Source organism: Tetrao urogallus (genome assembly GCF_951394365.1).
Source record: "Tetrao urogallus genome assembly, chromosome: 3".
Taxonomy (NCBI): Eukaryota; Metazoa; Chordata; class Aves; order Galliformes; family Phasianidae; genus Tetrao; species Tetrao urogallus.
Genome location: NC_136815.1, coordinates 6,484,735 through 6,510,569, shown reverse-complemented (window position 1 = coordinate 6,510,569; position 25,835 = coordinate 6,484,735). Strand labels below are relative to the sequence as shown.

The 25,835-nt window shown below is 35.9% G+C and overlaps 1 protein-coding gene across 1 annotated transcript in view; it reads left to right on the top strand.

Moving 5' to 3' along the window:
• KHDRBS3 (KH RNA binding domain containing, signal transduction associated 3) overlaps positions 1 to 25,835 on the top strand; it is a gene marked incomplete at its 5' end in the record, with an annotated part of 75,973 nt that overhangs the window by 34,217 nt on the left and 15,921 nt on the right. Inside the window, 4 exons of the mRNA XM_079533106.1 lie at positions 1,050 to 1,166; positions 3,303 to 3,449; positions 7,208 to 7,347; positions 15,529 to 15,721. Of these exons, the coding sequence (XP_079389232.1) occupies positions 1,050 to 1,166; positions 3,303 to 3,449; positions 7,208 to 7,347; positions 15,529 to 15,721 (597 nt within the window). The remainder of the gene's footprint in view (positions 1 to 1,049; positions 1,167 to 3,302; positions 3,450 to 7,207; positions 7,348 to 15,528; positions 15,722 to 25,835) is intronic.

The window sequence follows — 25,835 nt, the reverse complement described above, 5'->3', positions numbered from 1 at the left end:
AATAGTGACTGTTTACTTCAAATTAATCTTCTCTAACCATCCTTCAGATTTCATGTATCTTCCAAAGTGCATCACAGATGGACAAAAGCTACCTATTGAATTTACGTACCTTCTCTCTCTATGCATCTGGGAATAAATGTGTTGTGCAGATCTCTCGTGCCTCTTGGCTCCATTGAACCCAATTTTTTATCTTTAAATGGTAGCAGACAGATTCTTTTTTCTTATTTCTCTGCTCTGGGTGGGGTTTTGAATTTGTATTTTTGACTCATCTTCCCCTTGAATTACCTTCTGGGCTTAAGGAGCATCAGGTGTTCACAGTAGCCTGTTTTGATGTTTTGTGCAAAGGGAGATGTTTGGGTTTTCCCCAAGTAATATTGTTCCTTTATATTTGTGGTGCTCCATTACCTTCCCCTTAGTTAACTTAATAGTGTTTTGCCCTGGTTAGGAAGTGCAGCTGGTTTTGGTAAACTTCAACTGTCACTCAACCTCTATTATCACTGAAAATGCCTTAAAGAATGTTCATTTTGGTTTGAGACAGGAAATATAAGCATATAAATTCTGGATTTAATTCCTTGTTTGTTTCTGTGTTTTAGTGTAGGGTATATGAGTTGCTATATTACTTCATAAATCTTACAGGCAGCATAAGGCAATTCAGACTTTTTCATTTTCAAAACTTTTGTTGGGTGCTACTGCATCTGTGAGGGATTGCTGCCAGCTTTGTTTTTATGGTTATATACCTGATAACAACTGTTGAAAAACTGAATTGCCGTTTGAACACATCTGGCCTCAGCCTTGAATGTGTCATTTATCTGTGCTATTTGAAAGTTCTTTGAGTTCAGATACTTCTAGATTTCAGTTGGCATCTGGTAGTCCGTAACATGCTGTTAACTATCCTATACGTTTCTTCTTAATGACTGTCAGTTATGATTTAACACTTCTTGCTTTTCTTGCTTTTTGTTCTTGCTAGAACAAAAAATTCTTTCAGCAAATTTTGCTTTTTTCTGTGCTTAGAAATCCAATGGTCATAATGTCTTTTTGTTTTCTTACAGTTTAACTTTGTGGGAAAGCTTTTGGGTCCACGTGGCAATTCTTTAAAACGCTTGCAGGAAGAAACACTGACAAAAATGTCTATTTTGGGAAAAGGTTCAATGAGGGATAAGACGAAGGTAAGACTTGAATATTTCAGTAGAGAGTGCTTACGATACCTGAATTTCCTCCTAAATTTTTTGGAGAGGTCAACAAGTCCTGTGACAAAAAGTCAGGGAGCAAATAAAAACATAAAATATGCTTGTATTAACTAGATTTACATGGGGTCTGTTTTCTGTAAGGAGCCTGTTGTCGCAGTCCACATTGAGGCTACTACAGGTTGTATGTATAGTCCCCAAACTAGAGTTCCTGGGAAAGTAACTGTGGCATTAGCAGTAGCTCATTATAGATAGTCCTACTCTGCTTATAACCTATAGTGTTCACGTCACAGTGTTTCCACCTTAGAAGGACTTTTAGATGAATCAAACAAAGATATTTCATAGAAAAGAGCACTTAACATTTAATAACAAAGAACAGACAAAGAATAACAGGCAATTAAAGCAAATTAAGTACAAGTAGGAAAAAATAATCACAGCCCCGATTTAGGATGCTGTATACAACTTAAGTCAACATCTGATTGCAATTGTTTTAATGGAAGATATTTGGTTATGGTGACAGTATGCATTGCAAGAAGCCCTAGCAGACAGAAGAAATCTACAGCTTCACGTACGTGTGTGCAAATCAGCTTCATTCTTACTGTGGTGACATATCTGTGAGAATGGTGAGACACTGGAACGGGTTGCCCAGTGAGTTTGTGGATGCCCCCTCTCTGGAAGCACTCAAGACCAGGCTGGATGGGGCTTTGAGCAACCTGGCCTAGAGGGAGTTGTCCCTGCCTATAGCAGGGGGTTGGAACCAGATGATCTTAAGGGTCCCTTCCAACACAAACAATTCTATGATCATGTGATTCTATGATCCTACGATATGACTCAAGCTGTAAAAAACAAAGGCAGCGCAAATCAGTAACAAGACATCATCATCACCTGCCTAGTGAATTGCACTTTTTAACTGATACAAATTAAAATACTACTTTGCCTGTAGTATGTCATGATTTACTGGCCTCCTTTTCTGGCCAGTAATGTTTCTGGCCACTAATGTTATCTAAAATATGAAATCACTCCTTGCTGTTCCTTCTGTATGAAAAGGAATAGCAATCTACAGTGAAGTGGAGCTTAGAATGTAATTACTAATTAACAAGTTACTGGTCAGGCTGGCAAGTTCTGAGATGTGACTAATGCATGCATTTCTTAGAAAATCATGGAATCATAGAATTCTAATTGAAATTTCAATGTGATATTTAACAGAAAATCAAGTTACATCATTATGATATAATCCTTAAAATGTGGAGAGAAGCTTTGTTTGTTCCTGTAGATAAATAGACTACACATCTTTTTCTGTCTGACACTAATGCAGGTACTAAAACAAGCAATTTAATCATCGCTGCCTGAGCAGTGCTCAAAGCAGTAGTGATTTGGGTTGAAAGGGACCTTTAGAGATCTAGTTCCAGCCCTGCTGCCATGGACTGGAACACCTTGCACTAGACCAGATCGATCAGAGTTCATTTTCTTGTGCTTGGGACCCCAGAGCTGGATAGAATATTGCAGGTAGGGTCTCATGAGAACAGGAAAAAAAGGAGCAGAATCACTTCCCTCAACTAGTTGGCCACACTTCTCATTTATTCTTTGAGAACTCATTCATCACACCGTCTCAGTAAGAGCAAAAAATAAATGAGAAGTATTTGAGGAGTGCATTAGAACTAAGAGATGGAAATAATACTGGCAAAAATCCTGCCATTGTGGAATATCAGAATAAACCTACTTCTAAAGATGTTACTTTTGAGAAAAGAAGCTTTCCATTTTATCTTATTTATTTCTCTTTGTGTTTTCTATATAAAATTGGTGCACTTGGGGAAAACTGAAAGCTTTCTGCCTTGTAGTACTATTCCTGTATGTGAGAAGGAGCTGCTGAGTCCTATTTTGGGTTATTAGGCTTCTAGTGTTTGTAAGCAAATTGATAATATTCTGATATTTAGCAACAATATTGTTTGAAGTGTATTAGAAAAGTATAAAATTTTAAAAGGCTTTTTAGTTGTTGATATCTAAATGTGAACAGACAGTAAGCATAAATGCATCCAAAGCAATTCTAAAGCCTACATTAAAATGTTTAAAATGATAAAGTGAAAAAAAAAAAACAAACATCTTTGTCTGTTTTCTTAGGAGGAAGAATTAAGAAAAAGTGGAGAGGCAAAATACTTCCACCTAAATGATGACCTTCATGTTTTAATTGAAGTGTTTGCTCCACCAGCAGAAGCATATGCCAGAATGGGGCATGCATTAGAAGAAATCAAGAAGTTTCTCATCCCTGTTAGTATTTATTTCTATATTTCCTTCTTAGACCTTGATCAAAGTAATAAAATTGTGCAGAATAATCCATTAATAAGGTATTTTATCTTGATGTTTGTTAAAGTTATTATTTATCTTGATAGTCCCAGGAAAAATAGTTTTTAATGTATGAGGCAATTCTTTTGTTTAGAAAGTGCTACACAGAATTCAGAGAAATCAGAATTCAGAAAAAGTTTTATTGAATAAGCATGCTTTGGTTTGTATATTTCTTCAAGGTGTATTGTTTTCACTTTTGTTTTGTACGGTGCTGATAATGTTGCTAAATTTTGTTCTTGATTAGTATAAGGTCTTGGAAATGTGGGAGATTTAAGTAGAAAACTTTCCAAAGGTTCATATCTTGGAGTGACAGTAGTATGGGTATTTATGTATAGTTAGTATAATAGTGTAAGAACCAATTGAATGCCTGTTCTGTATGTCCACTACAGCCTGAGCGGAGCTGCAAGTTCTGCTCTTGGGTGAAGCAATTGGTGCTGATGACCTGAGAATGCTACCATATGTATTTTGGGGAATTAATTCACTTTGCATCTATCTAGATCCTTGAAGCTGGAATTCCATGAATGACTTGAGTTGACCGTGTGCTCCTAGGCTCTTCTGACTTGCACCTTTCTTAATGAAAAGTAGTTCACATGCTCCCGTACTACTCCGTGACACAAACCAACGCAAGTTTCATGTGAACATGAGGAAGCACTTCTGTGCTTTGAGAGTGGCAGAGCCACTCCTGGTACAGGTTGCCCAGAGGGGCTGCGGCGATTCCTTCTTGGAGATCTTCAAAAGCTGCTGTATGTGGGTCTGGGCGCCCTACTTTGGGTGTTCATGCTTTAGCAGGGATTGGGCAGACGGACCCAGAGGTCCATCTAATCTAAACTGTTCTGTGTTTACGATTTATGTTCTGTTTCTAAATAACCAAGCACCAGATCAAAAATCTAAGAGTTCCAAGTAGCTTTTTTGACATACATTTACCTCTTTTCATGTTCTTCTGTTCAGATAAACAAATGGCGAGGAAAGGGAAACCCAGCAGAGTATTTCCTCAGTAGGAATGCTGAGCCTTTTTAACATAGCAGGTTACTGTATTTACATGATTCAAATTTGTGTGAAGGCTTAAATGTCTTCTTAGTAAGATGTAAGGAGATTGTCTGCTTTAGGGGGCAAACAGCTGTTTCTAGGTGAAGATGCACATGATTTGATAAGAAAAGCCTTTTACGTTCACTGGAAGTCAGAGTGCATGTCTGATTCCTGTGCAGGAATTTTATTCCTTCATTGAGCTTAATTTACCTTATGTCATAATAAATATACTTAGCAAATTACAGTCCTTACTGCCATTAAACAATCAAAATTAGACTGATAATGAGCAATTCCATTTATTGGTTAGACATTTCTACTCATGTTTTGATCATTGCCTTGTTTGTACTGAGCAGAACTGCACGATCTCTTATGAAATGTGAGAGCATGTCTTAATTTCCCTTTGGCTTTTCAAATGTAATCTTATCACAGTTGTTCTAAAACGTGCAATCTCTTGTTTCCCAACTCCTTGCAGCAGTAACCCCATGAAGCAATAAGGACTGGCTTTGTCCCTTCTATAAGTAATAAATATTGGATTAACTGCTGCCAAATGCTATTTGATTTTATTTCTTGTAAGGTCTGCTGTGGCTTCTAGGCAAACTATCAGTTTTCTTCCAGAAAGAAGACCTGATTTCAACATATGGCCTCAGTTTTTGTTCTGAACAGTGCTAGCTAATTATGCATTGCAATATTAGATGCTGATCCTTTATGGAAGATCTATGGAAGTTTTTCAGTTTCCAGATCAGGTCTGACTATGCAATCACCAGTTGGTGCTAGCGTGTAAAATACAGAATATCCTTGCAGCCAAGTATGGTAAAATACTACTGGCTTACTTAACTCTTTTCAGATCCATAGCCAAGCACCTTTACATTGAAGTGAGCCTTCAGCACCTGCTGAAGGTGGTGGGGGTGGGTGGGTGTTTTTTTTTTTGCTGTGCTCGTCAAGTTGCTTTGACTCTTATCTGTCTTTTGGTGTATTCTCTTCCTTTCCTTTAAATTACTGAGTCGCTTTCTTCTTGTCAGACTTTATGGTCAGTAGCATTTTTGATGCTAGACTTAGGGTGTTGTACTTGATTTTAATCTACCCAGAATTCAGTCTGGATTTATGTTCAGTAGTTATCAGAGCAATGTTTTTTGCCTCTTCCTTGGGGCAATGTGATTTTATTGGATCTCAAGCTTTGTTTTACAGTGGAATCCATATTTCAAACGCTTAATATGTGCAGTTCTTGAAACTGTTCAGTTGATTCAGTCTTCCAGTTATTCCTCATCCTCTGCCAGCTGGTTTCTCATGCTATTTAGAGAACGATCTCAAACGGGCAGTTGTGATTTAAATTTCAGATCCTGTTGTAAAACAGTAGATAGACAAAATGTTTGTATAGTGCCACAGATTTCTCAATTTAGTAATTATCTTCATAAATGGTGTGTAAAGGAAAGCTTCCAAATTTTCTTTGTGAAAGCTTAAGGGAAGGAGAATGTTTCAAGGATAATTGAGAACTTTGTATTCACAGAAGTATTAATCTTCCTGTGCAGCATTGTTTTAGAAGGAGTTTTTCAAAGAAAGGCTGCCTTATGGTCTTTTGGTATCTGCATAGTACATGAATGTAACAAAAATCAGATTTCTGGTAAGAGATTAAGATCCTTTGATTTCATAACTGAATTGTAAAATCAGTAGTATTTGGATAAACCTTCCTTCTTTGAAATGGAAAGATTTGCAGAGGATGAGAATAATTTTTACTAGAAGCATCACTTCATTCTTCTTAAAGTACCTATAAATATTTTGATACTTAGTGTATATGTATAGATGCTGAATAAGATATTCTCTTGATTCACTTGGCCATTTTCATTCTTTGGCTCATCTTATGTGGAGGAAAATGACAGTAAAATATGTTCAGTTCTAAAGAGTTCATTATGCTATCTCTTAAATTCCTGTGATGTGCCAGTTTTGGAGTTTGTAACAAGGTACCTTGAAAAGACTCTTGTGGGTTTGAGAAATACTGTATTAATTCCATGTAAATGACTTCAGCTTTCTTTTCTGTAGACTTTGAGTGAAGATTTGTACTGAATAAGAAACAAATCGTTTGTCTTCAGTTTATTCATCCTTGCTTATTTTAGAAATGAAGGTTTTGGAGCTCTTTTTGAGAGAATGGTGAACGTTTGATTGAATTTCATTTTTTATTCTCTCCTTAAATCCTGATTTTAATAGCATAGGTGGCTAATCTATCCCTTCTTCATGGGGGGCTGTTCTGAACTGTGCATTTCTTCTGTACCACATTGCAACACTACGCAGTAGATGTTTCCTGCTTTTAATGAGCTATCCATCTTAAATAACTACAGGCCAGATCTCAGCTCAGAGTATAAGACCTTGATTTTTCTATTTTATTTTCACCTGTCATCTGCAGCATTTTAACATTCACATTTTAAGTGATAAACTTACCTGGAGGTAATATGCAGTAGGGAAGAAAAACATGACCTGAGCACAAATTGCAGTTAATGCATAGAATTCTTCTAGAAATATGCTTATAGCACACTTCTGTGTATTAAACTTTTCAGTGGGAAGTTCGTTTAAGAGGAAGTCCTTTCCAGATCTTTGTTTCACTGCTTGTAACTTGGTATGGTGGTTGAACAGTTTGCTTTCTCACCCTTTACCCTCCCTTGTTTCAGGACTACAACGATGAGATCAGACAGGCGCAGCTTCAAGAGTTAACATATTTGAATGGTGGTTCAGAGAATGCAGAGGTTCCAGTAGTTCGTGGAAAGCCATCTATTCGAGCAAGGGGAGTACCAGTTCCTGCTTTGACCAGGTAGGTGTCTCAGCTGCAATGGAATTTCATTTGAATGTGTGCATTTTAAGCGTATCCCTTCAAACATTTTAAAACCAAAACAATCTATTTAATGTACATTAGCCCTCAAAAATGAGAAGAAAGAAATAATTTCGATTCTTCAAAGATCATCTAAACAGTTTAGGCTGAATTAACTGAATTAACAGTGGTGCTGAAATTTATCCTATGAAAGCTGAATGATACACTTCAAGAAGCACTGTACATCATACAAGATGTTCGGTCTTCCTGTGGTTGTTCGCTTAACTGTTAACTTCCAGCTGCTCCTCAGGTGCATGCAGGGATGATGTCTTGGCCCTGTGGAGCTCACAGCTTTTTAAAAGGTGTTCTGCCTCGACTTACAGATTTCAGAGTGATTTTTCTAATCTGTGGAATATAGACATTCCTTTACTGTATCACAGTCAATTTTCAAGATCGTGATTAAGTAGTCCTACAGAAACGTTGTGGAGATAGAACTTGGATTTTGGCTTCTCTCATTGGAACATTTTACATAAACGTAACTTCTGCTTGATCCAAGAATAGGAAAGTTTACTGCTTTTTTGGGGGAGGAGATGTTTTGTTTTCACTCTGGAAGCACCCTGTCTTTGTTGAAGTTCTGGGAATGACAGCTCTAAGTCCTCTGAGTCCCAAAGTGTGAAAGCAAAACTAGATGAACTCCATAACAGTTTCTTTCACAGGAGATTGTGACTGCTGCAGCTGAGTGCAACTGTTTTTTGTGGTGATCTGCTGTCTTTATCATGCCACTATGGATCTTCGCTACAGCAGGCTTGAAACTTATATTGTAGCTTCTAAAATAGTTTTCAAATAGTGTTCTGAAGTGTTCTACTTTAGTTTGAGCATGTTAGAAGAAGTACTGAGAAATTATTGCACTTTTAAAAAAAAAAAAATAATAAAAATCTGTTTATAGTTCTGTGTGTCCTGACAACAATTGTTAACACAATATAGAATGGACCTTAATTTAGGGAATTTACAGTTGGGAGCATCATGTAAGAATATAACTGCCTTCTGTACAACAACACAAATTTGTTGCTTTATTCTTAGTCAAGTAGTGTTAAGTAGATATGTCTATTCTCCTTCTTTTTATTTTAATTCTTCTAAAAGTAGTGGTAATTATATCTTGAGGTTCCTGTCTTTGCCACTGTAATCAGCCATAAAAAAGTACTGCAAATTAGATCTTATTTGATTTTGATGATTTTTGTTTGCTGATTTACTTCAGTACCTTGTTTTCAGCTTTTCTACAGATCTGTATCAGAACTCTTTTACAGGTATTAAGGATTCAGTACGGACATTTATGGTTTTCTGCATGTTTCCTTATTGCAAATGTATCCTTAAGCTAGAGTTTCTGTGATACCGAATATGAGTAGTTTGTTCTGATCTTCCATCTTTCTTACTGAAGTTCCTCATAACTAATTTCCTCTGTGAAGTATCTAGTACATACATACATAATTATCTGAGAATTTCAGTATAATAGCAAGTTATCACTGCTTCCATCTTCAGTAAATTATTTATTCAAGTCTTCTTTTTTATGCAAGACATGCATACTGCTATCTAGCTCTCAGTTCTTTGCAATTCATTGAATTGGCATGCTCTTGAACTATCTTCAGGGTAAATGTAAATTTTGTTAGCATGTGACTTGTAGATGGCAGCTAAAAACTCTGTCTACTTCATTTTTCGTATGATCTAAACAAAACTGAAAGACTGTTGTGGGTTTTTTTGGTCCTTTTCTTTAAGACTTTCTTAAACTTTAGTTCTCCTTTTTCCCCTAGGAAATTGAAGCTTTGCTTTTGCGAAAAAGATTACTTGAATGAGACTTATTATATCTCAGTAGCAATGGTACTACAGATACTGAGTTCAAGATCTCAAACTCATTTGTAATGCTGCCATTCCTTTTAGTACAAGTTGACTTCAGTGAGTAATATTTTCATTTAAGTAAGACTTTGTTAAAGGCTTTTCCTTCCCACGTTGAGACAGCTTGAGTTACAAGTGTGTGTGAGACCTATAAGAGAGGCTGAAGCAAAGCTTTCAGAATAAGAAAATTTACTTGCATATCTTCAAAGTAGTAGGCAGCCTGAGAAAACTTCTAAAATTATGTCTGAAAAATCAGTTCTAACCTCTCTTAATAATCTGCAGAATATTTTTACATCGATCTTAATACTTACAGCATCCTAATGAGGATGTGATAACTGTGTTAAAGTTCCCAATTTATTAACTCTTTTTATAATACATAATTCATGAATAGTTTCACTTGAATACTAATTTTTGCCTTTTTACTCCTTATCAGACATCTTGAAACTGGAGATAACGTATCTTATCAGGTGCCTTCTTTTATGACAACTTGTTACATGTATGTTTAGCTCCATACAAAAATTTCTCTTTGTAGAAATTAATGTCTTGTCCTTTCATATAAAATTCTAGCTTGTGCACAGGTATTCCTGTATATGGTAAGTCATTTCTTAATTATTTTTATTTCACTGTTTCTGAATAGTTCCAGGTTTTCTTGCCTTGATTTTTTTTTTTTTTTTTGGTGACTACAGAACCTATACTGCTGCATGGGATTGTTGTGATCCAGGTCAGCACCTGACTCTTAGCTTTCTTGACTGTCTTGCAATTGGACTCAGCCCAACAACCTAATTTATCCAGATACCTCTGCAAAGCTTTTCTACCCTCAGCCATATTAATGGTGTAAAAATGAAAAGGCAGAGGAAGCCTTGCTTTCTGTGGGGAGAACTGGGTATTGAAGCTCAGTGATTTGGTGCTCACACTTAAAAATAATGTAATGGAACTCTTACTTTTCAGATGTCTACTGTAAAACCTAGACAAAATTTCCTTTTTGAGGAGCATTGACTATAGCTGCCTATGCTCAAATAAAGAAATACTTAAGCGCCTTCTTTCAAAATAATGCTACACTGATTGACTTAAATTTAAAATATTGCTGATGCATGGAATTCTGAATGTTAAAATTAAGAAATTCCAATCATTTAGTCTCCTAATAATAACATTTTAGGAGGCTGGTCCTAAATTTCACAAGCATTTTCATGTTGGATCCATTCTTGTATATACTTTCTACAGTTGTTCAGAGATACAGAAAAAGAGCTTCATAGCTCTAGCAGGTACTGATTTAATTTGTTTTTATTAAAAATACAAAAAGTTACAAACTGGAGCTGTGATTTTGTAATCAAAGTTAATAACTCATTGAGTGAAAGGAGAAGCTTGTAATAGCATCCAATATGTAATTAGGGGAAAAAATGTAGCAGGGCTACAGCAGGGCTGTTGCCAAGGGAAACTGGTAGGACGTGCTAGATAGAAGCTGACGGTAATAGACAAGGGCAATAACTACTTTTTGTAAATAAATCATAGAAATTATATCAGACTACTATAAAGTAGTAGTGATTATAAAAATTATTACCTTATTACTTGTGAAGACAGAAGAAAAGTGTTTAAATAGTTGTTTATTTAAGTTGTATGAGCTGATAAAATGCTACTTCATTGGCAGTCAAAAATTATACCTCTGAGTTACTTCTCCAAGTCTAATAATAGTATAACCTGGTTTTGAATAGTACGAGTGGGGTGATTTTCCTTGTGTCAAACTCTTGAGTCAAAAAGCAAAAGATAATAAATTACAAGATTCAGTGGTGTAGTTATTTTTATCTGAACACAGTGAGGTGCACTTTGAGATTTTCAGGTAGTAAAGTTATATAATTACCTTACAATCTGTACGAATAATGCTGTAGCACAGTGAAACATCTTTCTGAAAGGCTTGTTCTTTCATCCTTCAATGCATTCGTAATAACAGATTAAGAAAATTGCTTCATATAATTTGTTTTTTTACTTGTAATTTTTTTCTCATGCTAAATTGCAATTATAAATAATTTTTAGAAAGGTATCATGGGGTATTATTCAGATTCCAAGCAAATATTTTTCATGACATAGTAAAGGAATTATGTTACTATCACGCATTATTTGGAGTACAGATCAGTGTACCAAAAAAAATCATATGTTTATTGAAATGTGATACTTTGTTTAGTTTAGGCCCTGAGAATAGGACTGAAAGACTTTTTTCACTGTAAAATCTACAAGTTAATTTAACGAGTACTAGGAATAAAATGAGTTCTTACTTTAAACACCTAAATTTACATCCTCATTAAATACGCAGTTTTTTTCCTGGTGGTTTCACCACTGCCAGACTGATACAATCTAGAAAATACAAACCAAGCTGATAACAAAAGGGGAACATTAATGTGCTTGGCTGTAGTGATGTTTTAGGGCAGAGTATTTCTTTGATAACAGGACTCAGTGGTCTCAAGTGCATAGACTATCACTTTTTCTTCAGAATATGATTGGAGGTCATGTTCACAGCACCTGGCTACAAGCTAAGTTTTGGTGTGTGCTTAAATACTATTAACTGTTGCAGACAATCCAGTAGATAATACAGTTTATGTATGTGTATATAAATGTGCTTAAGGTGTAGAATTTTCTTCATCCAGAGAAATGCAGGGGATTCTGGTTAGCATACTAATATTCAGGAGTAGGTGGCAAAATAGGCAAACTTGTCTCTCGTGGTGCTTATGTACTGCGCGTTTGCAGTATCATAAATCTAAGTAATTACAGACAATTACAGCCTTCTTCAGAGTCTTTCCCTGAAAATCAGGGAAATTTTTTCACTGTGTGTGACTGAACACCAGTGCAGGTTGCCCAGAGGCTGTGGAGTTTCCTCCTCGGAGATCTTGGGAAGCTGCTTGGAGTTGATCCTGGGCACCGTGCTCTGTGTATCTGTGCTTGAGCAGGAAAAGAACCAGATGGACACAGAGGTGGCCAAACTCAGCCATTCTGTGATTCAGTGAACATACTTTATAGGAGCAGTCTGGTTTAACATGTAGTCCCTCTTAATTCCTGTCCTCTCGTTCTTACCTTGAGATTGATTGATAAATATTTCTTTACGTAACTTCTGTTCTGTTGGTTTCTACTGGATTCTGTCACACTATGTTGTCCTAAGTTGCCAATTATAGTCTCGAGTGCCTTAATCTACCTAATTTTTCCTATATTTAGGTTGTTCTGTACTGTCGTTTGCAAATGAGAAAACAGACGGGTAAATAAACATAGTACTGTTACAGTTCTATTTATTCACTTTTAATTTACACACGCTAGCAGCACCCTCTTAGTTTTCTGCTTTGAATTTTGGTTGCTATTTTTTCTTTCCTTGACATTCAGTTTAGCATTCAGCTCCAGAATAAGGAGCTAAGGATCTGAACTCATATTACGGTTTGTACAAAGATAGTACAATACTATACTTGCTTTATATGTTCTGTAACTTGTTTCTAAGACAGTTGGCTGCAGCATCCAATGCATTCCCAATAAGAGAAGTCTCTGGCTTTAGAACTTTGTCCATTCTTTCTTGATTGTGTTGCAAAAAACTTAATGGATGTTATAGATAAATATCTTTGCATTCTTTGCTGATGATTTCAGACTCTTGGCAGCTTCCCTGATTCCAGAGTGTTTGAATGACTTGTAGCGGTTTTAGGCTTTTCAAAAATGCCTTAACCTGACATGCTTTTGAACATTTTAGACTTATTTTAATGGTCTCTGTCCCTCAATTTCAAAGGTAGTTTCGGTTTTACATTTTTGTATTTTTACAATTGTACATTTTTACAATTGACACCTGTTTAAATACCGCTCTTTCGGCTCTGCTGGCCTTACTGAACTCCTTTTGCCTTCTCTAAATCTTTTTATTTATTTATTTTTTTTTAAATAACTGCTGTGTATTTGGTGTGACTTAACATGGGATGTACTGGAATTTCTTCCCATGCTGCGTGTACACATTTTGCTCTTATATATTTTTAATCTTTTCAAACATAATTTATATACTTCCCCTTTTTCAAATTAAGCAATAATAGAACTTGTGTTCTTTTCTGTAAAGACATGCAAAGATTGCTGTTGAAGAGTTTCCTCTGTGTTAGATATCAGTTTCTGTTATTGCTCCTGTCAGTCAAACTTCAGTTCCTGATATCTTCTCTAGTTTCCTAAAGTTAGCTTTTTATATCATGCCCTGATAGGCTCACTCTGCATGGATGTAATAGAACTCTTCAGTTATTGGGTTTCTCGTCTCTGCACCTTTTTATAGTCTTTCCCATGCTGGTGCAGTTAACATCCGAGTGGTGTAGCCCAGTACTGTACTTCACAGATTGTTCATAACTGTCTCAAGAACTCAGAAAACTTATGTATAAATGTTCTTCTAATATAAGTATGATTTCCCACCATCTCTACATCAATCCTATTAACTTTTTTGAAATGCAGAAGATATCTTTTAATTGTGTATCTGGTGTTATAATACCTCTCCAAGAATAAACTGATGAAGGCTCTAAAAATTAAACTCTTTTCTTCCTCCAAATGTTTTTCCATGTTTTTCAGCATATCCAATTTCTTCCTTCTTTCACTTACACCCAACATGAAGGATGCAGTGAAGAATATTGTCTTGCGATTCTCGAGTTTTTTGACTGGTTTTTTTTTTTAAACTTGGTATTGACTATTGTCTATGCCAGTAGAATCGTTTCCCTTTCTTTGGCTTCGCTTTGAAAGTGTCACATTTGCTATTTCTTTATATTACTTCAGCAGGCTGTGTCTGGGAACATCACTGCTCACCCCTGCCCCCACTTCAGTGAAGTCAAATAAGCAGCTGGTACCCTGTCCTGAGGAGGCATTCTACAGATTAGCCAAAAACAAGTAATAAGCACAGTTTTAAATCATTTACTCTCTGTTTTTTGATCAATAATTAGAAGCAATTAGATGCTGATTTTAGCAAGTGTTTACATTTCTGCATTCTTTTACTATTCATGTAGTTTTTAAAATAAGAATTAAATAAATTGCTAAAATAGTACTTTTTTGATAAGTTTCTTTAAAAAAAAAAAAAAGTTACAGTATGACTTGGGCTGGAAGGGACCTTAGCTAGAAATCATTGGAAGTAGAAGATCTTTATGTAATTTAATTGAAATCTCGAAACTAGATCTGGATCTTATTCTACAGTATTGGTGAAGCTGGAAATAACTACTGAAATCAGGACGGAATATTTTTATCCAATTACTGCTCTAGAAATTAGATAATGGTGTGTAGAGATGGTAGTGAAGAATTTTTGTTCATTTTCTTCTGTGTAATTGTTATATTAGACAGTAATGGTGTCTTAAGTCTAATATGCCTACAGAGCAGTCATTTAAACTCAATTATAGTAAATGGGGGGAAAATGGACTCCTTTAGAAAGGAGATGTCTATTAGCAATATTTTAGATATTCTATTGAAAAGAGGATAATTGATGCAAACTTGGCAAGTTGTGCTTCTAGGGATCTGCCTTTACTATAGGAAGGCAGGAGGGAACTCTACCTGTAAATGGGTCAAATACTTCTGCAAACTGTCCCTGTTTGTCTCTGATTTTTTACTTCAATATGGAAATGCAGAAGAAATTCAAATATAGAATTGTTGAAATTAATGGGCTGCAAGTTGACCTCTATTACTCCTTCAGAATTTAAAAAAAAAAAAATTATGTATATACCACTATTATTTGTTGTCCTTGAATACATGTATAGGTTATGTCCAGTTGAACACTTTACATGTTTATTACATGTCTGAAAGTTCTGTGCAACAGCTTTAAATCACTTCATAGAACCAGAAGAAAAATAATTTATTCTGACCCATTCAAGTTCTTGCATGCGCTGTGATCTTTGGATTGCATTTCGGAGCTTGCTCAGGATGAGAAGGGCAGTGGGACTGATTCCTCTGTGCAGGATCTGAGTATGAAATAGCTTGAAAGGTTCAAATTAACTTGATATTCTGTGTTTGTGATTTCACATGCTATAAACCAAATTTTAGTGAAGATGATTGATTCCAGCAAATTGAGTGTTTCTTTGTATGTGATCAGCAAAAAGAATGGCTCAAACTACTGAGAGGTTCATCACTGAATCATATGACTAGTTTTTAATCTTCCAGCGTTTACTGCGTAATGCATTTAATTGAATTAAAGCATACAGAAATATATCAAACTAAAATGGCTCTTTCATAATTTTTGTCTGTAGCAAAGCCTGGTTGTCACGCTGTTGTGGGAGGGAGCTACTGAGAGAGATACCAAGGGGATATTTATGTAAGTAATCCATGTATTCACAGGGGCCGTGGAGGAGTGCCTCCACCACCTGCAGGAGTACCGAGAGGGGCACCAGCGCCCAGAGGAGTGCCTCCCAGTAGAGGGCCAGTCAGTCGTAGCCGTGGACTTCTGGCACCCAGAGCGAGAGGAGTGCCTCCACCTGCAGGCTACCGGCCTCTTCCACCACCTCCGGCACAGGAGACATATGGTGAATATGTAAGTTGAGCTGTTCTCAGAGCTATTAACATGAGGTGTTTGCATTTTTGAAGGGGTGGGCCTGACTACTGCTTTAGAACCCAACAGAACTTCTTCAGTTAGTACCTAATGAAGTCTTACACCCAGAATCTGTGGAAAGTGTGATAATCTTATTACCCTCTTAGGCTTGAATTGTTTCATACTGCTCAGACTTCAGGTTTTATGTACCATCATAAAGACATTTACAGTGCTTTCAGCAAAATATTTATGTAGTTCTTAAATCTATTAGGTTTCTTCTTTAAAAAAATCTGAAAACCCACGTTGTTGGTAGATGTTTAAGTTGGCACTTCGAGTAATTTCTATTCTTGAGCCCAAAGCCGTGTTTATAGCCGTAGTACTTGCTCAGTGATTAGGTAATTAAAATGGCTTTATGAATGCTTCAGAATTGATCCAAAGAACTTTACCACAGTCATCCAATGCACAGTCATCTCAGTCAGCCTTTACATATTTGTCTTGATTTCACTGCAGTAAAAATTAAACATAGCACAATACTTTGTACATGATTGAAAATTACAGTTATGAATTGTAAGGATAAATTTAATTTGTACTGAACTTACAGAATAGTGGGATAAAGAAAAAAAGATTGTTAAATCACAACTGTAGTAATAAAAATGGGTTGTCTTAATAGAAAACATTTTCAAGGACAATACTTTTGATCTTATATATATCTTTAAACTTCATGCGCCCTTTTTACAGCATACTCTGTTATCCAGACTTTGTATCTCTTCATTCAAGCTTGCAAAAACAGAGCTTGGGAGTTCCAGAAAATATTTACTTCTATTCAGATGTCTTCTCCTATTTTATGAACACCTTTCTTCTACCTACCTTCTATCTTACCACAAAGGTTTCAAATCAAATCTCAACTGTTGTCCATCAGTCAGAAACGTAAGGTTCTATGTACCATTGCTTTGTGGAGGTACAAGTTTAATATTGCTAGTATGAACATTTTTTCACGTACCTGAACAATAAAGGATAAACTAGTGTAGTTTATTAATATTGTGAGACCTTGTTCTTAAGCAACTTATCCAAATGTCTCTTGGCTATACCTGACTTAACTGTTCAAGGTGGATGATGTAAGTAGGCGATTATTTCATAAGACTTGGAAATCAATTAGTCCTGATAGTCCTTTCATATCAATTGTGCCTATTTCTAGACCATATGTAGTAGATTAAATGTCCGTTTAGTAGAAAGTAAACCTGATTAATTTCTTACTTTTTAATATCTGTGTAGCAAGACATGGAAGTAACGGCCTTTTCAATTGCTATCCTGATGTATGTTTCTTTTGAGAGAATATTAGGAAATACATATAGAAACAGTGCTGTGTTATACAACTACTAAAAAAACAAAAAACAAAAACAAAAACAAACAAACAAAAAAAAAACAACACATTGTCTAAAACCAGATCACTTATCTTCCAAATATCTGAGCAAGGGTAAAAGCAGTGCAAGCAGATTCATTTTAAAATTATCAAATTTTGCACCTCCTTTGTTAAAATTGAGCTTTGCTAGAAAAGTCTGATGAAAACATGAACCATTGGAGTACTGCATGTTGTGTCAATGCATGATACTTCATCCACCTGTCCAATTTTAGCTTATAATCAAAGGGCCATAACTGTATATTTTAGTGAGTAAGGAGACATGATTAGAGTCCTATTTCAGTCTTTGCTTACTAATTGCTGGTAAGTATTAAGTGCTGTATTGCAATCCTGAATATCCAAGCTGGGTAAGGTGTCACAGCTTGCTGAGAGGACAACAGACAGTAGATGTGAGTATCGTTAGGAAGCTATTTAAGCAGCATCTATGGCATAGTTTCTGAACCCCAGAGAGATATCTCAACCCCAGAGATATCTGCAGAAGTTACAGAGCATTTCTGTTGTGGTCTGAAATGTCTACAAAGATCTGTGAAGGTTTTCAGTTCCAACAGATCTCTACTTTGTACTCTTTAAAACAGTGTGAAATTGTGCAAGTTTGGAAGGAAGCAAGCTGTATAATGGATGAAGCCTTCAAAACTTGATTCTGTAATTCTGTAATCTAAGATGATGCAGAGCTGTCAGTACATAAAATCTTTGCCCTTTTCTCTAACATACTATTATGTACACGGTGTGACAGAAAGTGGGGCCATCACTGAGTCACATGAACAGTTAGTTTCTTCTTTATCACTCCCTTTAATGACTTATTTCACAGTCCTTAACACATCAGACCAATAAATATATCATCTAACAGTAATTTACTCAGTTCTTCCTCCTGTCTATCCTAATTTCTCTCCTATCTTCTATTACTTAAACTATATGTAAAAATAAAATCAAAATAGAAAATACCTACAGTAGTCTGACAAATCTGAAGGGTTAATTTTGGAGGCAGTATTTCACACTGGAGAGATGATGCCAGGAGCAAAGACTCTTTGATTTTGACATAGATGGTAATTAACGCAGGCTCGAAGTCAACAGGAATAGATAATCTGTCCCACGTTTGGAAGTAGGAGCACAGGACTTAACTCTTACAGAAGGCTCTACATAGAGATAGACCGCCTTCATCGCTCAGTTAGCTTTCTGAGAGGCCTATAACACTCTTGGATGCTGGATGTGGCCTTCTCTGCTGAAGTCACATAAGTACTGGAATAGCAGCAATATCTCCACTTTTTTTTTCCGATTCAGTATAAGTTTTCCATTTTTTGCCAGTCTCACTACTGTGTCGCATTCAACCCCAAGACCCATTTCTCTTGGACTTCACCATATTGCTAGCACCATGATGGAGTTTTTGAAGCTACTAAACCACAGCTCCTTATCATCTTGTGTTAACATTGTCTTTTTAATAGCCGTAGCATCAGTTTGTGCGATAGGAAAAATTCAGGGCTCTGCAGCCAGCCAGCTTTATAATGGCTGTTCTAATCTCTCTGCTCTGGTGTGATAAACATTCTCGGAAGGCTAATACACCTCCCGTTTCTAAATCCTCATATGCTTGGGTCAGGAGAAAGCCTAGTATGAGGTAGAATGATGTCCAGGATTATTTTTATAATACTTGGATAAGAGAAAACATCCTAGATGGTTGCTGGCTTTACTTAAGCCAGATAGTCTCAGGGATGCTGTTCTCTTAATCAAGAGTTGCTACATTTACCAAACATGCAATAGGTAAATCAAAATATTTTTTATGTATTTTTAAGCTGCCAATTTATTCCATGAAGATAAGGAATAGAAATTTTTTACTACTTGGAGATTTTAGTCTTTTCCATAATTTTTAATAAGCAGGAAATAAATAATATTATTACTTTTTTTTTCTACTGTTGATTTCTTAATATTCAAACACAGGATAAGAATGTAACTGTTCAATCTCAACTACTGTCTAGTAACAACTTGTCTGTGTTTTTTGCTGTTGTTTTCCCACCAGCTTTAAAACTTTGAGGCTTTTTTCCGAATTAGTAACGCAGCAATGTAACTGAAGCTGTTCAAGATTAGATTTTTATTTGCTGCTATTCTCATTTCACAAAAATGTTTTGCAGATATTCTCTTTCAGTTCTCTACTGCTTGAATATATTTGTTGTCATGCCACATCAAGTTCTTTTTTAAAATGTGTTAAATGAAACTTGATATTTACCTAAACTGATAATCAGTTCTTAGGCATTAAATATTGAACTCTAAACACGGATTTAAAGCACATAGTTTGTTGAACCAAAAAAATAACTTGGTAATCTAGGAAGTCATGGACAAGACTTCTTTAAGCACTATTTTGGAAAACAGTTCTGACTGTCCCGCTTTGTATGTGGGAGTGATGGCAGAGCTTTAGTCCTGTTTCTGGTAGTTTACTGATGCTTCCTTATGTTCCAACAAGGGTTACCTTAATGGCACATTTTCCTAATGCTGCATGCACAATGTTTAGCAGTTAGAGTTTCAAGAATGCACTCTCATTGAAATATTCTGTAATAAAAAACTGAATTAAGATGAAACATCTAATAGTAAGAGACCTGGTGAGTCTTTCTAATGTTGAATAAATTGTAACTTGAATAAGAATGTTGTGAACAATTTACAGTGATTGTAAATTGATTTTTTTTTTAATTTGAAGACGCAGCCCACTTCAAAGAATTTACAGAACACTTCGATGTGTAATAGATGCTGATAACAAAATTTAAATTTTATGATCTGTGTTCAGCTATCATCTGATTCTGGAAGATCCTAAAGCTTAGAAATTGCTAAAGTTTACAGTTTCTGAAGCATACACTTATGGGTATTTCCAGAAATATATTGCTTTTACTGGTGCACAAAGAGATGCTTCAGATTGAATTCAGACTTGAGCTTTTAATTGTCACGCTAAGTCCATTCTGCAAGGCTATACTGATACTACAAGTTACATTCATGACAATAGTGTGAGGCCAAGCTCATACTGTTCCCTGCAAGAAATGGGGAAAACTCAATGGACATAATAACATTCTGGGTAACAAGATCTACACAAAAAAGATGAGATGTAATGCTATAAGTCTCACTTAATTGAAAGCTTGGTTCCACTGAAAGCAGTGGAAGGCCTTCAGTTGAGATTCCTGTTGCAGATATTCACATTTCCTCAGTTCTCTCTGGGGAGCATGTGCTCATCACCGTGCTGCTGGCTGTCCTGGCATTCTCAGTGTCATGAGCTGCAGTTTCCATCGTTTCCATTTTCGAAGGAACTCTAAGAATTCTGTGGGAAGATTAAGTGGAAGGAGGAGGTGGGGGTGGTTTGTTTACAAGTGATGTTTGGCTGGATGGCTAAGAACAAAAACTCCATTTCACAACCCAGTGAAGATTATAAAATATGTATGTATCCATTAGTGAAAGGAATGAATGCAAAGCCTTAATGTTTCCAGGTGAGGGCACATTCAGCTGATCAACCTATTTTTTTAGTGCATCTTCTTAGAAAGTTTATTCAAATTCTCTCAGGCTTAATCTCCAGCATTCAACTTCAATTCTGCAGATGCTGAGTATTGGCTGTAATATCAAGTCCTTTTTCCTCTGTGGAAAACGCCAGATGTAATGGTGATGAGTTTAGAGCAATGAGTATAGGAGTGTATGCATGAGTTCCTAAAGAATTGTTTATACTACACTCACAGAACCATAGAATATCCCAAGTTGGAAGCGTCCTATGAAGATCGTAAAGTCCAACTACTGGCTCCACATAGAGAGTGAGACACAGTGTGTCTGAGAGTTAAACCATGTATGTAAGATTGTTGTCTAAATGCTTATTAAATACAAACAAGGATTGAGGCTGCAAGAAATGTTTTTCATGCCTTCGTTTTTACCACTAATTTTGTGTTAGATGGCTTCAGTACCTACTGGGTGTCTTAATATCCACTCTGAAAGGTGTTCAGGGACAATATGGAGTCTAGCTGATAGGAACTTCTGAAGTTCAACCATTTAGCACAACATTCTCATTTGTAAATATCCTTTCTGCATCTCTTCACTGAGATCACACCAAATTTGGAAGATGTCAAAAAACTGAAAGTGAGGATCATACAGAGCATACTGTGGGAGCAATTTCTTGGAGCTGTGTTGATTTTGCAGGGCAGGCTGCTTTTAAACCCGACTTCCTTCTCATTAACATTAATTTGCTCACTTACTGTTGCCTGTAGAAAAGGAAAGATCTCTTGGAAGTGGCAGCAAAATGTTTGTATACCATATGAAAATTGTGAAGTCTTTATTTCCAAGTGAACGTTTCCCAGGATGCAAGGCAAGATATAAGGCTAAGAGCTAACTCAAAAGTCGTAAAGGATAAAAGTCCTAACTGAATTGAGTTGCAATATAATTTTTGTTTCGCTTTGCAGGAATTGCAATGCACCATGTTCTGATTTGCCAAGGCATTCAACCCTGCCTGCAGTGGGATTGAAACTAGATCTTTGAGGTCCCTTCCAATCCAGGCCATTCTGTGATTCTGAATTCTGATATTTTCCTTAGTACTTGTGATCATTTTAATCAAATTAAATTCGGATGTTCTTGTTTACTTAGTTTTTTTTTTCAGTGAAGCTTTCAGTTCCTGGAAAAGGATTTGTCATAACTTTATTCTCCAGGGATTACAGAAATACTCTCTGTCTTTTCTGTTTCTGTTCCCTTTTGTGGATAATGCTGTGGTTTACACGGAAATCTTACTTGATTTTAAAAGCAGTGTGTTTACTGGGTTGGGCTTTTCAAAAGTACTTAAAGTCAGGCTAAATTCTGGTTAGGCTTTTGGAAAGGAAGTTCAGAACACAAAAACATGGTTTCTTGTTTTTTTTTGTATGTTTCAAAGTTCTTTTACTTGCTAAGTAGGTCAAGCAAAAATGAATGTTAAAAAAAAAAAAAGGTTTAAAGATACTAAGTCCCACAAGTCGTTGCTTGTTTTCTTTCCTGTTATTTTTTATTTATTTATTGTTAATAAACTGTTGGGATTTTGAACATGGGCCAGAAAAACAGTGGAAAAGCTTTTTTTTTGTCAGGAACTCAGACGTGTTTTTTGATTGTGGAAACAGTCAAATGTTTTGGTGACAAAGCTGGAAAGTTTCTCTTGCCTGCCTATCTTGAAGTTGAAATACAGCCTGCATTGAGCATAAAATATTTTCCTCAATTATTTCAGAGTTCAAGCTGCTAATCATAATTTGAACCTCTGTGACTTGATGCAGTTCTGTAGGTGTGAGTCTTTGTGATTCTGACTCTGGCTCCTGCCATTGTATACAGGAGAACTGAAATAGTCTTGCCTTGATTTCAGTGCAGCTGCCATATTCTTTAGCAACTTCTCTAATTATTATTTTAAAGTGTATGAAACAACCTACCAGTGCACCTTTCTCATTTCATAAACACCTTGCTTGTTCTGGTTGAATGTGCAATTCTAAATGAAAACAAATGAAAATGTTCAAACTAAGAGCTTAGAGACTGTGCCTGTTTGCTGCAAATGTACTTAGTGTTATCACTCAGACTTCAGATGGTACTAGCTGCCCGTGCTTGTCCTGATAGCTCGCTATTCCCTGTTATTTAAGTGATGGGGTGATGTCATTTTTACACAGTAAAACAGCTGTTGCTTCCGTTTACCATTATAATTTGCCTAAAAATATCCTTCATTTCTTCATGCTGATATTACCTTATGTGCTTTCTCCGTCAAGTCCATTTCTGCACTCAGTACTTTTCTGAATGTAATAGTTCTTTTCTGAAAGGTAGGCACTCCATTGGCATTGGATGATAAAATACTGGTGTGAGTATTAATTTCTGAGAATGATGAGGAAAGGAAACAGAAACCCTTACGTTGTAGTGATAACAGCCTTAATTTTTTTTCCCCTGGGTGAATTTTCTTACTGAGAGAGAGCTGGGAATTTGACTTCTTAATGATTTAATTATTTTTTTAGCACTGCAAATGACTTTGCTAAAATGAAATTTTTACTGTTTTGTTTTTTTTTTTTTTTTTTTTTTTTTTTGCCTGCTTCTGCCAAGCTCTGTTTGAAACATTGTGAATTTCACCTAAAGATGTCCCAAGCACTTACTTGTTATTGTCATTGCTTACAGGTTATAATTCAAAGCCCCCATTTCCTATTCCCTATGAACAAGGTAATATTTAAAGTGCTTGGTTATTAGAAGGAAATGCAGATGTTCAAGACAGCACAATTCAAGATGTTTTTGGGGGTCGTGCAGAAGTTTAGACAGAGATCACTTTCATTAGCTTTGTTACCATTTGACCCATGACTGTGACTTACTGTTTAACATACTTGAATGATGAATGCTTACATGATGCCATTGGTTCTGTCTACGAAGAATTTCTGTGCTGTTCTCCACTCTGGATTTACATCAGTTGCAGGCACTGTCATTAAGACAACTGCAGGCATGAGTTCTCTTTAAGAGGAAATGTAATGTGATGCTAGCTTAATGGAGTAGTAATTAAGAAGGTTTGAGATTATACAGAACTGTTTCATATTGTTTCAGAGCATCTGCCATATAATTCTACCTAATCTCTTAATTTGAAAATAAGTTCCTAAAATCAGGATTTAAATCAGGACAGTTTCTCATGATACCATTCTTGTTTATGTTTCAGTTGTCCTGTGAAAAATATCTGCACTTTTAAGTCAGTTGTAGCATTTTCAGCTCAGTATTTTTTACATTTTTGTATTGTAAGCCTAAACTGTGCAGCACATTTGCTGCCTTTTCATCAGACTAAGTTTCAGAGTTGGTTTTCTGGCTGTACTGAGAAGCAGGATGGTGAATCATAGAAGCAGAATGCTTCCATTCATAGATAAAATGTTCTTGCTTGTGCTTTTGTTTTTGGGAGACAAATACTGGTATTTGCTGATATTTACTGATAATGAGGCTGTGAAGGGTCTGGAGCATAAGCCATGTGAGGAGCAGCTGAGGGAACTGGGATTGTTTCATCTGAGAAGAGGAGAAGGCTTGGGAGACCTTACTGCTCTCTACCACTGCCTGAAAAGTGGTTGTGGTGAGATGGGAGTCTGGAACTAGTGGCAGCACAAGAGGTGATGGCTTTAAGTTGCACCAAGGGAGGGTCAAGTTGAATATTAGGAAAAATTTCACAGAGAGTAGCAGTGCATTGGAACAGGCTCCCCAAGGAGGTGATGGAATCCCTGTCTCTGGAGGTGTTCAAAAAAAGTGGTGATGTGGCACCAAGGAACATGGTTTGGTGGGGACGAATCGATGGTTGGACTAAAGATCTTAGCAGCCTTTTCCAACCTCTATGATTCTGTAATTCTGTGGTTATTGGTTATCTTCAGCTAGAGGTATTTTTTTAGCCCTGTGTAATTGGAGTATAGGGGAAGTCCATTGTATTGCTTTTGATCGGTAGGTGTGCAAATGCTGTCTGCTACATGAAGTGGCTTTAAATAGAAAAATAGTATTTTAGAAATAACTGAAAGAAGCCCAAATAAGGCACATGTAATGGAAATATTTATATGAAGGTGTAATTTTTCTTCTACTCACTTGCAGCAGTGTTGGCCAGTGAATCTGATGTTCTTAAATATACACCTATATTCTATACTTTTTATTACATTTGAATATATAAAGTTAAATTTACATGTTTTATATTATTTATATAAATATAAATACAAATATTTGCATTCATGTTTACATGTTTTATGTTACCTGAAGCATGTCAGATGACTGAGAATCCTTCACATAGGTATTAACTAATGTTAAATGAGACATTTATTGAAGTCACAAGAGGTCTTTTTCAGAAATAAAAACAAAAATATTGTGTGGTTTTGATTGCATTAAAATACTCTACTTTGCCCAGCCTTGTTAATAACTTCCTGAAAGAGAAAGTTTTTAAATCCAGTATGATTGACAGAAAATACAACTTCAGACCTAGTTCATGGAATGTTCTGGTAGAGACTTCAGTTGCCCCTCAGCCCTTGATATTTCAAGTGCACTGTATAAAAACATTTTGAAATTTGAATCTTTTCTGTTCACGAGATGTCAGCAGCTTTATAAAAATATTCAATTTTTGCAGCATGTAGCACTGGATGTGTATTTTTTTTATGTAAATTTGTGATTTTTATAAGTATAAATACAGCACTAAAATCAGTCTATTTAAGCAGATTATGATAATAAGCAGCATCATGCTTAAGTGATAGGAGTCCTACATATAAAAAATAGAATCTAGCTATTTTTCAATCAAAACCTACAGCAAAATACTAATAATGAAAAAGATATTAAATTCACTACTGCAGAAATTAGCATGGCAAAAGTCAGCAGTAATGAATTCCAAGCAAACTTTCTGTGGAATGGAAAGGTAGCACCAGACCCTCAAGTATAATACAAAAAAAATGGGCTTTCTCAAAATTCTGCTTTCATTTTTTTGTATGCTTTGTTAACCTGAGAAGTCCATTCCTTTTTAGTTTGTTCTTATGTTCTTCTGTGAGAAGTCATAGACACACCATAGCTTTGGAGTAGTCTTGTTTTCCCCTTTTTTTCCAGCCTGTTTTTAATGAAAAAGTTTATATAAATGTGAAGAACAGGACCAATTCTCATTAAATGTTAAAAGGTTAATTTCAGTCTTCTGCTTTCATTTGTTGTCACCGTTATTTGCACATAGTTTGAAATCTGAGACTCCCTCTTAGGGTTGAAGCTTTCACAGTTGGTAGATTC